Source organism: Thalassophryne amazonica, chromosome 5, assembly GCF_902500255.1.
Source record: "Thalassophryne amazonica chromosome 5, fThaAma1.1, whole genome shotgun sequence".
NCBI classification, from domain to species: Eukaryota; Metazoa; Chordata; class Actinopteri; order Batrachoidiformes; family Batrachoididae; genus Thalassophryne; species Thalassophryne amazonica.
In genome coordinates this window covers 116,490,726-116,504,731 of record NC_047107.1, presented here as the reverse complement: position 1 = coordinate 116,504,731, position 14,006 = coordinate 116,490,726, and the positions used below count along the sequence as shown (strand labels likewise).

Here is a 14,006-nt window from a genome sequence, read left to right as displayed (position 1 = left end):
ACCATGTTTGTTTGTCTTTTGACTGTCTCCAGTTGATCAGGGGTCAGGTTTTAAGCCAGATGCCTTTCCTGACCCACCTCCAGTTTTACCTGGAGAAACACACACAGTGCCTGATCTCCCTAAAAGGTCTGTGCTTAGCTTCTGAGATCTGACTGGAGAGCCTTTATTGTCAGTGCTGATATATACAACAACATTTGTTCTCTGCATTTAACCCAACCTAATTACAGTTAGACACAACCCAACCACTAAGAACAGTGGGCAGGCACAGTCTGGTGAACAGAGACCAACTCCAGATGTAGAGACACTGCCTTAGTCAGGGGCATAGAAAGGAGAAGACCCTAAATAAACATGTTTTGATTGTGGGAGAAAACCGGAGTGCCTGGAGGAAACCCACGCCGACACGGGAAGAACATGCAAACTCACCACAGAAAGGGTGGGGCATGACCTTCTTGATATGAGGCACCAGTGCTAACCACTAAGCCACAGTGCCAACAAGAAAATATTAATTTATTAGCCAAGTTGTTTGTGGTTGTATTCAGGATCACAAAGGATCAGTGTCAGCAAAGTCGGTCCCAATCGGGGTTTCCCAATATTGCAGTCAATGGGTGGAAATAGTGGAGGGAGACAGGGAGGCAAATGTGAGATGGATCTGTGACTGTGCGAGTCACCATCTGCAGTCTAGTGAACTAAGAATCAAAGCACTACATTCCTCCTTACCTACACCCCGTTAGATGAACAGTATAACCCTGACAGGTGACTATACTGTACTATCCTGCTGGGCCAGCTACAATGAACAGCTGAGTTTAACATTCTGGTTGATCTTCCTGCCAGGATGTTAAACATCTCCACTGTAAGGGTTCTGGTGGCTGATCCATCAGTCAGCTGTGGACCACCAAATCATAGTGACTGAGGTGGTGTGAAAGCTGTGTAATAGCTGAGGGTGGAGAAAACTGAACTCCTGAATGTGGATGCACATGCTCTTGTCCTGGCATTGAAAACAATCTTTATTTGTACCTGGGAGACAAGGACTTGATGTCCCATAAGGAAAGTGTGATCTCCTGGATTACAACAATGACATGGGTATTATACTGCTCTATGTGCCAGGAAAGGTGCGTCCTAGGACAATTCTTTACACAATTCAGTTCCAGTTACTTGCTGCTCAGTGACTGGAGTAGTCTGGGTTCATACCCTTAAAGCAAACCACAGACTGAATCCAAGCTCTGCACATACTTGTTAAATGATAGCACAAATGTCAGCAGTGCGTCTTTGCACTGTACATTGACTTTTGCATTGCATTTGATTTGGTTAGCTATGGTGATGTACAGCACCTGCGCTTGCTTCCAGACCTGGAATTAGCAACAGAAGAAGGCTCCTTTAACTTGTAACTATGTCACTTAGACTAACCAGGACTCCTTTGACCCAGCCAAACTTCACAGTTCCACCTTTCGCCGCCTTTGCTGCCAGTGCTGCCGACTCCTCCGCTGCTGAACGCTCGTCTCCGTTTGTCAAACCATCCTCAAAAGGCTCCTGGTAGTCAATCACAAAATATAGAAATAAGAAATGGATAAAATGAATAAATCAGTCACATGACATAGAAATTTGTAGTTAAATGAAGACACATTATGACAACAACAAACATTATTTGAGTTTTTACAAACATACAGCAAGATCAGTTTTAAAGTCTTATTGTGTCTCTTGATGTAGCTTCTTGATTGCTAAAAAAAAACCTGACCATGACTTTCTGATATTCAACACTAAGATTGGTCAAAGAAATAATAAATAAAGAATGTGTTTCAACCTAAAATATACATATCACTTTAATTTAACACAAGTGATATGAGAAAATTGATTTCCCTTAGCAGTGTTTGGTCATTTTATATGAATGCCGTATTAAGTTTGAAATAAAATGTATATGCATTTTTTTATGTTAAATATTGACTATTTCCTAGGTAGATTAATTCATTGTTTAAATCTTCTGCTCATCTCCACCATGAAGCTGTAAGTGGCAAACGTCCCCAGGTTCTCCATCAAAATTATGTGGGTGTTTTGGTGGCTTCCCTCATGCCTCTCCTTCTTGCACAGTCGCTCAGTTTTTGGAGAACTGCCTCCTCCAGATAGATTTGCCATAATGTACCATATTGTTTGTATTTCATAGTAACTGATGGAAATTAAGTCCAAGAGAGATTCAGTGACTTGGAAATATTCGTATATTCATCACCTGATTGGTCAGAAGAAAACTGGATGTAAAATTGATACATTGTGATTGTCTCAATTCAACTTCATGGTGATGGTGTACAGATACACTGTGTTTTCTGGGGTATAATTCACACAAGAATATCAGTCTGATTGTGAAACTCATATTTTAACACAGGCTTTCCCTACAGGCAAGTTTAACAGCACACAGGAATTTACATTCTCAGGGTGCAGGACTACTTTGTGTCCCTAGGGTGAATAAAAAGAGCTTTCTCTTATCGTGCTCCTGTACTATGGAATGATCTCCCTGCATCAATAAAACAGTCAGATTCTGTAGAGACTTTCAAGTCCAGACTTAAGACGCACTTATTTTCCCTTTTGTATGGCTAGCATACTGGCATAGTATGTTACTATGCTTTTTACTCTTTTAAATTTATTTTATCAGTAAACAGAGCGGGCCACGGCCTCAACTTTATCTAATGTCTGGGTCTTTTATTGAAGCTTAGGGCTAGTGGTGGTCAGTGGTGGGCACAGTTTCAGATAACTTCAAAACCATCAGCGGACCAATTAGCTTCCAATAAATTTAGTTCCACTAACTTAGTCTGCTAAAGGTTTATTTATTTGTTTGTTTGTTTTTGGCATAGTTAGTAATGGTGAAAAACATTTGTAAACCCTAAAATCATACATGTTGGTTCCTATCTGCTATGTACTTTGCAGCAGTCAGATGGCTGTGAGGAGCTGAGCTCAACTCTAAACCTGCAGAAGGGGTCTGGCTGCAACAAAAAAAAACTAAAGTCATTCGCATTCACAGCATACAGTGGCCCAAACGTGAGGCAGACATCCTGAAAAGGAAAGCAGGTTTGATTTATGGTTTTGATTTATAAACCAAATTAATCCGGATAGTTTAACTGCATGAAGGAGGTGATATACGAGGGCTGTCAATAAAGTTACGGTCCTTTTTATTTTTTTCAAAAACTATATGGATTTCATTCATATGTTTTTACGTCAGACATGCTTGAACCCTCGTGCGCATGCGTGAGTTTTTCCACGCCTGTCGGTGACGTCATTCGCCTGTGAGCACTCCTTGTGGGAGGAGTCGTCCAGCCCCTCGTCGGAATTCCTTTGTCTGAGAAGTTGCTGAGAGACTGGCGCGTTGTTTGATCAAAATTTTTTCTAAACCTGTGAGACACATCGAAGTGGACACGGTTCGAAAAATTAAGCTGGTTTTCAGTGAAAATTTTAACGGCTGATGAGAGATTTTGAGGTGAGACTGTCGCTTTAAGGACTTTTCACGGTGCGAGACGTCGCGCAGCGCTCTCAGGCGCCGTCATCAGCCTGTTCAAGCTGAAAACCTCCACATTTCAGGCTCTATTGATCCAGGACGTCGTGAGAGAACAGAGAAGTTTCAGAAGAAGTCGGTTTCAGCATTTTATCCGGATATTCCACTGTTAAAGGAGATTTTTTTAATGAAAGACGTGCGGACGGGTCCGCGCGTCGGGACGCAGCCGACGCGGTGCGGCGGCACAGGAAAAACACCTCCGTGTTGATAACCATTTGTAAAATCCAGGCGGCTTTTGATGGCTTTCAGTGGAGTGAGTATATGAGAAATTGTTTAACAGGCAGGACATGTTCCAACTTGTCCTTAAGGCTTTCAACAGAGGTGTTTTTCCTGTGGCGGAGCGTCGCGGCGGCTGCGTCCCGACGCGCGGACCCGTCCGCACGTCTTTCATTAAAAAAATCTCCTTTAACAGTGGAATATCCGGATAAAATGCTGAAACCGACTTCTTCTGAAACTTCTCTGTTCTCTCACGACGTCCTGGATCAATAGAGCCTGAAATGTGGAGGTTTTCAGCTTGAACAGGCTGACGACGCCGCCTGAGAGCGCAGCGCGACGTCTCGCACCGTGAAAAGTCCTTAAAGCGACAGAATCACCTCAAAATCTCTCATCAGCCGTTAAAATTTTCACTGAAAACCAGCTTAATTTTTCGAACCGTGTCCACTTCGATGTGTCTCACAGGTTTAGAAAAAATTTTGATCAAACAACGCGCCAGTCTCTCAGCAACTTCTCAGACAAAGGAATTCCGACGAGGGGCTGGACGACTCCTCCCACAAGGAGTGCTCACAGGCGAATGACGTCACCGACAGGCGTGGAAAAACTCACGCATGCGCACGAGGGTTCAAGCATGTCTGACGTAAAAACATATGAATGAAATCCATATAGTTTTTGAAAAAATAAAAAGGACCGTAACTTTATTGACAGCCCTCGTATATATATATATATATATATATATATATATATATATATATATATATATATATATATATATATATAAAATATAAACACAACACTTTTGGTTTTGTTCCCATTTTGTATGAGATGAACTCAAAGATCTAAAACTTTTTCCACATACACAATATCACCATTTCCCTCAAATATTGTTCACAAACCAGTCGAAATCTGTGATAGTGAGCACTTCTCCTTTGCTGAGATAATCCATCCCACCTCACAGGTGTGCCATACCAAGATGCTGATTAGACACCATGATTAGTGCACAGGTGTGCCTTAGACTGCCCACAATAAAAGGCCACTCTGAAAGGTGCAGTTTTATCACACAGCACAATGCCACAGATGTCGCAAGATTTGAGGGAGAGTGCAATTGGCATGCTGACGGCAGGAATGTCAACCAGAGCTGTTGCTCGTGTATTGAATGTTCATTTCTCTACCATAAGCGTCTCCAAAGGCGTTTCAGAGAATGTGGCAGTACATCCAACCAGCCTCACAACCGCAGACCACACCAGCCCAGGACCTCCACATCCAGCATGTTCACCTCCAAGATCGTCTGAGACCAGCCACTCGGACAGCTGCTGAAACAATCGGTTTGCATAACCAAAGAATTTCTGCACAAACTGTCAGAAACCATCTCAGGGAAGCTCATCTGCATGCTCGTCGTCCTCATCGGGGTCTCGACCTGACTCCAGTTCGTCGTCGTAACCGACTTGAGTGGGCAAATGCTCACATTCACTGGCGTTTGGCACGTTGGAGAGGTGTTCTCTTCACGGATGAATCCCGGTTCACACTGTTCAGGGCAGATGGCAGACAGCATGTGTGGCGTCGTGTGGGTGAGCGGTTGTCTGATGTCAATGTTGTGGATCGAGTGGCCCATGGTGGTGGTGGGGTTATGGTATGGGCAGGCATCTGTTATGGACGAAGAACACAGGTGCATTTTATTGATGGCATTTTGAATTCACAGAGATACCGTGACGAGATCCTGAGGCCCATTGTTGTGCCATACATCCAAGAACATCACCTCATGTTGCAGCAGGATAATGCACGGCCCCATGTTGTACACAATTCTTGGAAGCTGAAAATGTCCCAGTTCTTGCATGGCCGGCATACTCACCGGACATGTCACCCACTGAGCATGTTTGGGATGCTCTGGACTGGCGTATACGACAGCGTGTACCAGTTCCTGCCAATATCCAGCAACTTCGCACAGCCATTGAAGAGGAGTGAACCAACATTCCACAGGCCACAATTGACAACCTGATCAACTCTATGCAAAGGAGATGTGTTGCACTGCATGAGGCAAATGGTGGTCACACCAGATACTGACTGGTATCCCCCCCCAATAAAACAAAACTGCACTTTTCAGAGTGGCCTTTTATTGTGGGCAGTCTAAGGCACACCTGTGCACTAATCATGGTGTCTAATCAGCATCTTGGTATGGCACACCTGTGGGGTGGGATGGATTATCTCAGCAAAGGAGAAGTGCTCACTATCACAGATTTAGACTGGTTTGTGAACAATATTTGAGGGAAATGGTGATATTGTGTATGTAGAAAAAGTTTTAGATCTTTGAGTTCAATTATTTATTTATATAAGCTTGCTGATGATTACACAAATCTTGTATAAACTTTGATTAAAGAATCATAATATTTAGAATTGAGTGTTTGTCCGAGTGAGGTGAGTAACTGAGAATAGAAGGGGAGAAAGTGTCAAAGTACTAAAAGAAAGAAAGGAAATAAATCATATAGCTAATTATGGCAGACACTGATTAGGAGGGATAAAGGTTACATTATCTGAAGAACAAAAATAAGGAAATGAGAGAATAAGCTCAGTTATTACTCAAAATTTGACGTTCTAATAAGCCGTCTATGTGCAGTCCACATAACTTGCGAGTGGTAAGATGGCCATCAGTTTGCTTCAGCGGTTTGTACGAAGTGTGTGGGCCAATGAGCTATCCAGTGTCATATACAGATCAGTGGTTGCACTGGACTCCCATTAGACACAGATTATTGACATGTCACGGCACCGCACGACTGGTTGAAAAGAGCTGCATTTTGAAATCAGTGAGTCATATTGACTACTAGGTTCCTCCTGTCCAGCAGTTGGTGCTGTGTACCACAAAAAGTTCTAATCCACCTTAGTAGAAGAAGAAAAATGCTTGCCTCAGATTTGAACCTGAACACATCGTTTGAACCATGAACTAATAATGACACCAAAGTTATATTGGTGAGTAAACGACTGCATTTTATGCCAGAAATGAAGTCCAGGTTGTTAAAAGCAGCATTTCTCCTTTAATTTGGGTTGCTTTATACATGTGTGTTTCTCCAGTGATTTTTAAACGAGCAGGCAGCTGTTGATTAAATAACTTCTTAATTTTGCTGTCTGAGTGACACAAAACTTACACAACTTTAGATAAATAAATCTAAAGTTGTCTTCCTTAAACTCAAACTAAAAGCAAATCTCCACAACTTGATATAAATTAATTAAAATATATAATCCAGCTTCCTGGTGAAGTGGTGTAGAGGAGGATTTTCTTAAAAAGAGACCTGAAAGTTCAGCTCCAAATCGACAGAAAGTACATTTGAGATGAAAGCCTAGATTTAATGTTTTGGTGAAAGAAAATTTTGTATTTCTTCATAATTGATGTAAATAAAGTCCAAGGAAGATCATTTTAGAAATTTTTATTGTTTTTTTTTTGTTGTATTTCTTGTATTTAAAATGGCGTAAACAAATTAAAATGTGTGAAATTCCAAGTGTTCCAATACTTTTGGAGGGCACAGTATCCTAACCTTATGATGAGTGCATAATGAGTGTGGTATTATTACTATTTTGTTTAAGAATGTTTAATTTTCACTCTTGCTGCACTTTGTGTCAAATCATAGTCATATCATATATCATATATGTCATATCATATTGATATGACAATATTGAGATACAATAATTTGGCCATATTGTACAGCCCTACTGTCAATTAGCTGAAAACTACATCTACATTAAAAAATGCTTAAAGTGGCGGGGGGTTAAGAGGGCTGTAATGTGGGGGGTCTGGGGGGTGGAGCCCCCACAGAAGCTGAGGCAAAAAAGAAAAATGCTTAAAAAGGTTTTAGCCATGCTAATGCTCCCCTGAAGCATTTGCTTAAAAAAACAGCAGGACCTCAGTGGTGAGATGCTGAAGAGCTTCGCTCATTCATGTCTGCAACATGTACAAATTATTATTAACAGTGTAATTCCTGTTATCTTAAACCAGATATCTGATTAGTCATCAGTGGGGTATCTGAACCATGACAGACTATGTGCTATGTTAAAACTGTGCTTAAGATGTCCCATTTTCATTAGAGTTCCCAGTGGAATATGTTGCATTTTCTGTGATATATGCGTTAGAGTTGTTTGAAGAGACATTACTTTATCAAGTTCATCATGCAGCTCTGACAGTGATGGTCTGGTTAGCTTCTCCCCAAAGGGTGCTGCAGTCTGCCGGTAGAACTCGATGTTGGGCACAGCGTCAATGGTGTTGTGTCCAAAGGTCCTCATGTAGTAGGTATTGGAGTGGGAGTCCGAGATGTGGGTTTGTCCCGTGCCTGTTGAATGGAGACTCACTGAGTCACTCTTTGCTGTGTCTGGCTCATGGAAGACATCAGGTGGAAGCCCAATGTCCATGGCGCTACCCAGGATACCTGAATCTAGAAACCCTACAACTCGAAATCGGCTTTTTGTCTCCTCTGGCATCTTGGACCCATCACCAGAGGATGGGCTAGCGCCTGAGCCAGATGTAGCTCTTTCGCCTTGTGCTGGTGATGCTTCCTTGACAATATCCACCTGGAAGCGGGTTTGACTCGATCCATCAGCTCTCAGAGAAGGTTTTTGTCCAGACATTTCCTGTCAGAGATGGTCTAAACCCCTCCAAGTAATCTGTGTTGCACGAGCAGAATTATGATTGCGGTGAAACCACGACCTGGTCAGAGAAATAACACTCCAAAATGACGGGAAAGTCCAAACGGCACCACATCAGTCACTGAAGACCTCCATACATACTGCAAAATAACTGAGAAAATATTAAGGCTTCAGTCTAAATCAAGCTTTACAGTCAAGCATTGAAGAAATAGATGCTGGTTCCCCTGTATATCCTGGTACCTCAGCACCTGATATTCCAGAATGAATAACAACGATCTGCCTGCTGTGAGTGATGAACTACAACCCCCCCGCCCCACCCCACATCCAGCCCGGAGGTGGCCAGAATGACGTTCCCTCAGCTCAAACGATGTATTGTGAGCCTCCAACTCCCCTCATTGTCATAGTCGACTCCCGAGACATCCCAGCATGTTGGCAACATGGTTGTGAGGAGGAAGAATTGGATCAGTATCTGTTACACACAAAACATTACCACAGAACACAAAGACTGAGAGAGCAAGACATGAGACCTTTTAAGGAGGCGGTCCAAACTTTCAGAGAACATTGTAGAATCAAAAAACAAAAACAAACATGGATCAGGCCTTTTTAATGCTAAAGAAAATCAGGCAGAAGTGTCAATAATATGATAAGCCTTTTCTGAAATAATGATTAATGCTGCTTCTTATTTTATAAAACCATCATACGAGGAGAAAAGGACCAGGTTTTGCCTTAACGGCGTGTGCCATGTACGTACCAGCGTAAAACAATTACATTTGTTATCCTGCTCCCACTGAGATGTTCAGTCACAAGCAGCAGGGCTGCAGCATTAGCACAGAGAACAACAGCAGCCTTGTCTCACAGAGTGCCTCAAAAACTGGAAAAAAAGAAAAATACAATACAAGCATGCAGTACTACACATGCATGTTAAAACTGAGTATGACATCACAGTTCAGACATTAAGGCTGAAAGTTCAGGCACACACATCTCATTTATGTACCTTCCCATGCACTGCTTCCTAAAACTGCAAAACTACTTTAAACCCCCCCCCCCCCCCCCCCCCCCACACACACACACACACACACACTAAAATTCATCTTATAATTCTCTTCATCTCAGTAATTACCTGCCAGTTGAGAAAAGACAGCTATATTCTGCTGAGTCCTGAAAATTGTTTAGTATGTATATGTGTTGTTACCCTCAGAAGTCTGGCCTCTTTTCATTGTGAGAAATTACCAGCTACTCCAGCAGCCATTATGCATTACTGCATTGTGAGTGATTTCTGAAAAAGCCATAACATATGTTGTTGGGTCTCCTGCCCCCTCCCCCACCCCCACCTTCTTTTCATGTGTTTAACAGGCCACTGTGAGATATATGATATATGAGGGTACTTCAAAAAGTTCTCAGCCTTACCCAGAAAACATCACAGAAATCACAGATTGTCATGGATTCTTACATTATTTTTCGACATAGTCTCACTTAATGTCAATGCACTTGGTCAACTGAAGAAGGTAACCTCTTGAGCCTCCAGCTGTGGCAAAGAGCTTTTGAAAGCAATATTATTTATCCAGGTCAGAGTCATGCGACCGAGCATAGCAAGAAATGTGGCTGATCATAGCAACAATGTTACTGAGCATAGTAACAATGTGACTGAGCATAGTAACAATGTGACTGAATCTAGCAATACGAGGTCTGTGATAAAAGTAACGGACCGTATTATTTTTTTCAAAAACCATATGGATTTGAATCACGTGTGATTACATCAGACATGCTTGAACCCTCGTGGGCATGCAAGAGTTTTTTCACGCCTGTCGGTTACGTCATTCGCCTGTGGGCAGGCTTTGAGTGAGGAGTGGCCCACCCTCTCGTCGTTTTTTTCATTGTTTAGGAATGGCTCAGAGACTGTTGCTTTGTTTGATAAAAATTTTTTCAAAACTGTAAGGCACAACTGAGTGGACACCATTCGATAAATTCAGTTGGTTTTCGGTAAAAATTTTAACGGCTGATGAGAGATTTTGGTCTGGTAGTGTCGCCGTAAGGACGGCCCACGGCGCCTGACGGCGATCTGCGCTTCAAGGCAGCAGCGTCTCGCCGTTTCAAGTTGAAAACTTCCACATTTCAGGCTCTGTTGACCCAGTAAGTCGTCAGAGAACAGAGAACTTTCAGAAGAAGTCGGCATGAGGAGTTTATTCGGACATTCCATTGTTAACGGACATTCTGTAATGAAAGAACGTGCGGGCAGAGTCGCATGTCGGGCCGGACCCAACCGCGGGGGGTCGCGACAGGAAAAACACCTCCGTTGAAAACCTTAACGGGCAAGTTGGAACATGCCCAAGCTGTTAAACAATTTCTCAGTTACTCACTTGTTGAAAGCCATCAAAAGCCACCTGAATTTTACAAATGGTTTTCAACACGGAGGTGTTTTTCCTGTCGCGGTGCACACAGATTCGCCGAGTCGTCACGGAAACAACTCGGCGAATTTTCCTCGCACGTCTTTCATTAAAAAATGTCCTTAAACAGTGAAATGTCCGCATAAAGTCCTCATGCCAGCCTCTTCTGAATCTTCTCTGTTCTCTCACGACGTCCTGGGTGAATTAAGCCTTAAATTAGGATGTTTTCAGGTCAAAATAGGCCAACGACGGCGCCTGGAAGCGCTGCGCGACGTCCCGCTCCGTGGGAAGTCCTTACAGCGACAGAAACACCCCATAATCTCTCATCAGCCATTAAACTTTTCACCGAAAACCAGCTTAATTTCTCGAATAGTGTCCACTCGGATATTCCTCACAGGTCCAGAAAAAATGTTGATAAAGCAACGCACGCCGTCCGCAGTGGCTATTCAGACAAAGAGATTCCGACAGGCGGGGTGGAGCACTCCTCACTCAAGGACTGCCCACAGGCGAATGACGTCACCGACACGCGTGAAAAAACTCACGCATGCGCACGAGGGTTCAAGCTTGTCTGACGTAAAAACATATGAATCAAATCCATTTATTTTTTGAAAAAAAAGGACCGCTTTTTTCATCACAGACCTCGTATTGTGATAGAGCATAGCAACAATGGGACTGAATCTAGCATTATTGTGATAGAGCATAGCAACAATGTGACTGAATCTAGCAATATTGTGATAGAGCATAGCAACAATGTGACTGAATCTAGCATTATTGTGATAGAGCATAGCAACAATGTGACTGAATCTAGCAATATTGTGATAGAGCATAGCAACAATGTGACTGAATCTAGCAATATTGTGATAGAGCATAGCAACAATGTGACTGAATCTAGCAATACTGTGATAGAGCATAGCAACAATGTGACTGAATCTAGCAATATTGTGATAGAGCATAGCAACAATGTGACCGAATCCAGCATTATTGTGATAGAGCATAGCAACAATGTGACTGAATCTAGCAATATTGTGATAGAGCATAGCAACAATGGGACTGAATCTAGCATTATTGTGATAGAGCATAGCAACAATGTGACTGAATCTAGCATTATTGTGATAGAGCATAGCAACAATGTGACTGAATCTAGCAATATTGTGATAGAGCATAGCAACAATGGGACTGAATCTAGCATTATTGTGATAGAGCATAGCAACAATGTGACTGAATCTAGCAATATTGTGATAGAGCATAGCAACAATGTGACTGAATCTAGCATTATTGTGATAGAGCATAGCAACAATGTGACTGAATCTAGCAATATTGTGATAGAGCATAGCAACAATGTGACTGAATCTAGCAATATTGTGATAGAGCATAGCAACAATGTGACTGAATCTAGCAATATTGTGATAGAGCATAGCAACAATGTGACTGAATCTAGCAATATTGTGATAGAGCATAGCAACAATGTGACTGAATCCAGCATTATTGTGATAGAGCATAGCAACAATGTGACTGAATCTAGCAATATTGTGATAGAGCATAGCAACAATGTGACTGAATCCAGCATTATTGTGATAGAGCATAGCAACAATGTGACTGAATCTAGCATTATTGTGATAGAGCATAGCAACAATGTGACTGAATCTAGCAATATTGTGATAGAGCATAGCAACAATGTGACTGAATCTAGCAATATTGTGATAGAGCATAGCAACAATGTGACTGAATCCAGCATTATTGTGATAGAGCATAGCAACAATGTGACTGAATCTAGCAATATTGTGATAGAGCATAGCAACAATGTGACTGAATCTAGCAATATTGTGATAGAGCATAGCAACAATGTGACTGAATCCAGCATTATTGTGATAGAGCATAGCAACAATGTGACTGAATCCAGCATTATTGTGATAGAGCATAGCAACAATGTGACTGAATCCAGCATTATTGTGATAGAGCATAGCAACAATGTGACTGAATCTAGCATTATTGTGATAGAGCATAGCGACAATGTGACTGAATCTAGCAATATTGTGATAGAGCATAGCAACAATGTGACTGAATCCAGCATTATTGTGATAGAGCATAGCAACAATGTGACTGAATCCAGCATTATTGTGATAGAGCATAGCAACAATGGGACTGAATCTAGCATTATTGTGATAGAGCATAGCAACAATGTGACTGAATCTAGCAATATTGTGATAGAGCATAGCAACAATGTGACTGAATCTAGCATTATTGTGATAGAGCATAGCAACAATGTGACTGAATCTAGCAATATTGTGATAGAGCATAGCAACAATGTGACTGAATCTAGCAATATTGTGATAGAGCATAGCAACAATGTGACTGAATCTAGCAATATTGTGATAGAGCATAGCAACAATGTGACTGAATCTAGCAATATTGTGATAGAGCATAGCAACAATGTGACTGAATCCAGCATTATTGTGATAGAGCATAGCAACAATGTGACTGAATCTAGCAATATTGTGATAGAGCATAGCAACAATGTGACTGAATCCAGCATTATTGTGATAGAGCATAGCAACAATGTGACTGAATCTAGCATTATTGTGATAGAGCATAGCAACAATGTGACTGAATCTAGCAATATTGTGATAGAGCATAGCAACAATGTGACTGAATCTAGCAATATTGTGATAGAGCATAGCAACAATGTGACTGAATCCAGCATTATTGTGATAGAGCATAGCAACAATGTGACTGAATCTAGCAATATTGTGATAGAGCATAGCAACAATGTGACTGAATCTAGCAATATTGTGATAGAGCATAGCAACAATGTGACTGAATCAGCATTATTGTGATAGAGCATAGCAACAATGTGACTGAATCCAGCATTATTGTGATAGAGCATAGCAACAATGTGACTGAATCCAGCATTATTGTGATAGAGCATAGCAACAATGTGACTGAATCCAGCATTATTGTGATAGAGCATAGCGACAATGTGACTGAATCTAGCAATATTGTGATAGAGCATAGCAACAATGTGACTGAATCCAGCATTATTGTGATAGAGCATAGCAACAATGTGACTGAATCCAGAATTATTGTGATAGAGCATAGCAACAATGTGACTGAATCCAGCATTATTGTGATAGAGCATAGCAACAATGTGACTGAATCTAGCATTATTGTGATAGAGCATAGCAACAATGTGACTGAATCTAGCAATATTGTGATAGAGCATAGCAACAATGTGACTGAATCCAGCATTATTG

At 41.6% G+C, this 14,006-nt stretch overlaps 1 protein-coding gene across 1 annotated transcript in view; it reads right to left on the bottom strand.

The window, feature by feature from the left end:
* LOC117511174 (solute carrier family 12 member 2-like) overlaps window positions 1–8,676 on the bottom strand; it is a 146,368-nt gene extending 137,692 nt beyond the window's left edge. Inside the window, exons 1-2 of the mRNA XM_034171159.1 lie at window positions 7,883–8,676; window positions 1,405–1,527 (exon numbers count right to left, since the gene is read on the bottom strand). Of these exons, the coding sequence (XP_034027050.1) occupies window positions 1,405–1,527; window positions 7,883–8,353 (594 nt within the window). The 5' untranslated portion in view covers window positions 8,354–8,676. The remainder of the gene's footprint in view (window positions 1–1,404; window positions 1,528–7,882) is intronic.
* Window positions 8,677–14,006: the final 5,330 nt, after the last annotated feature.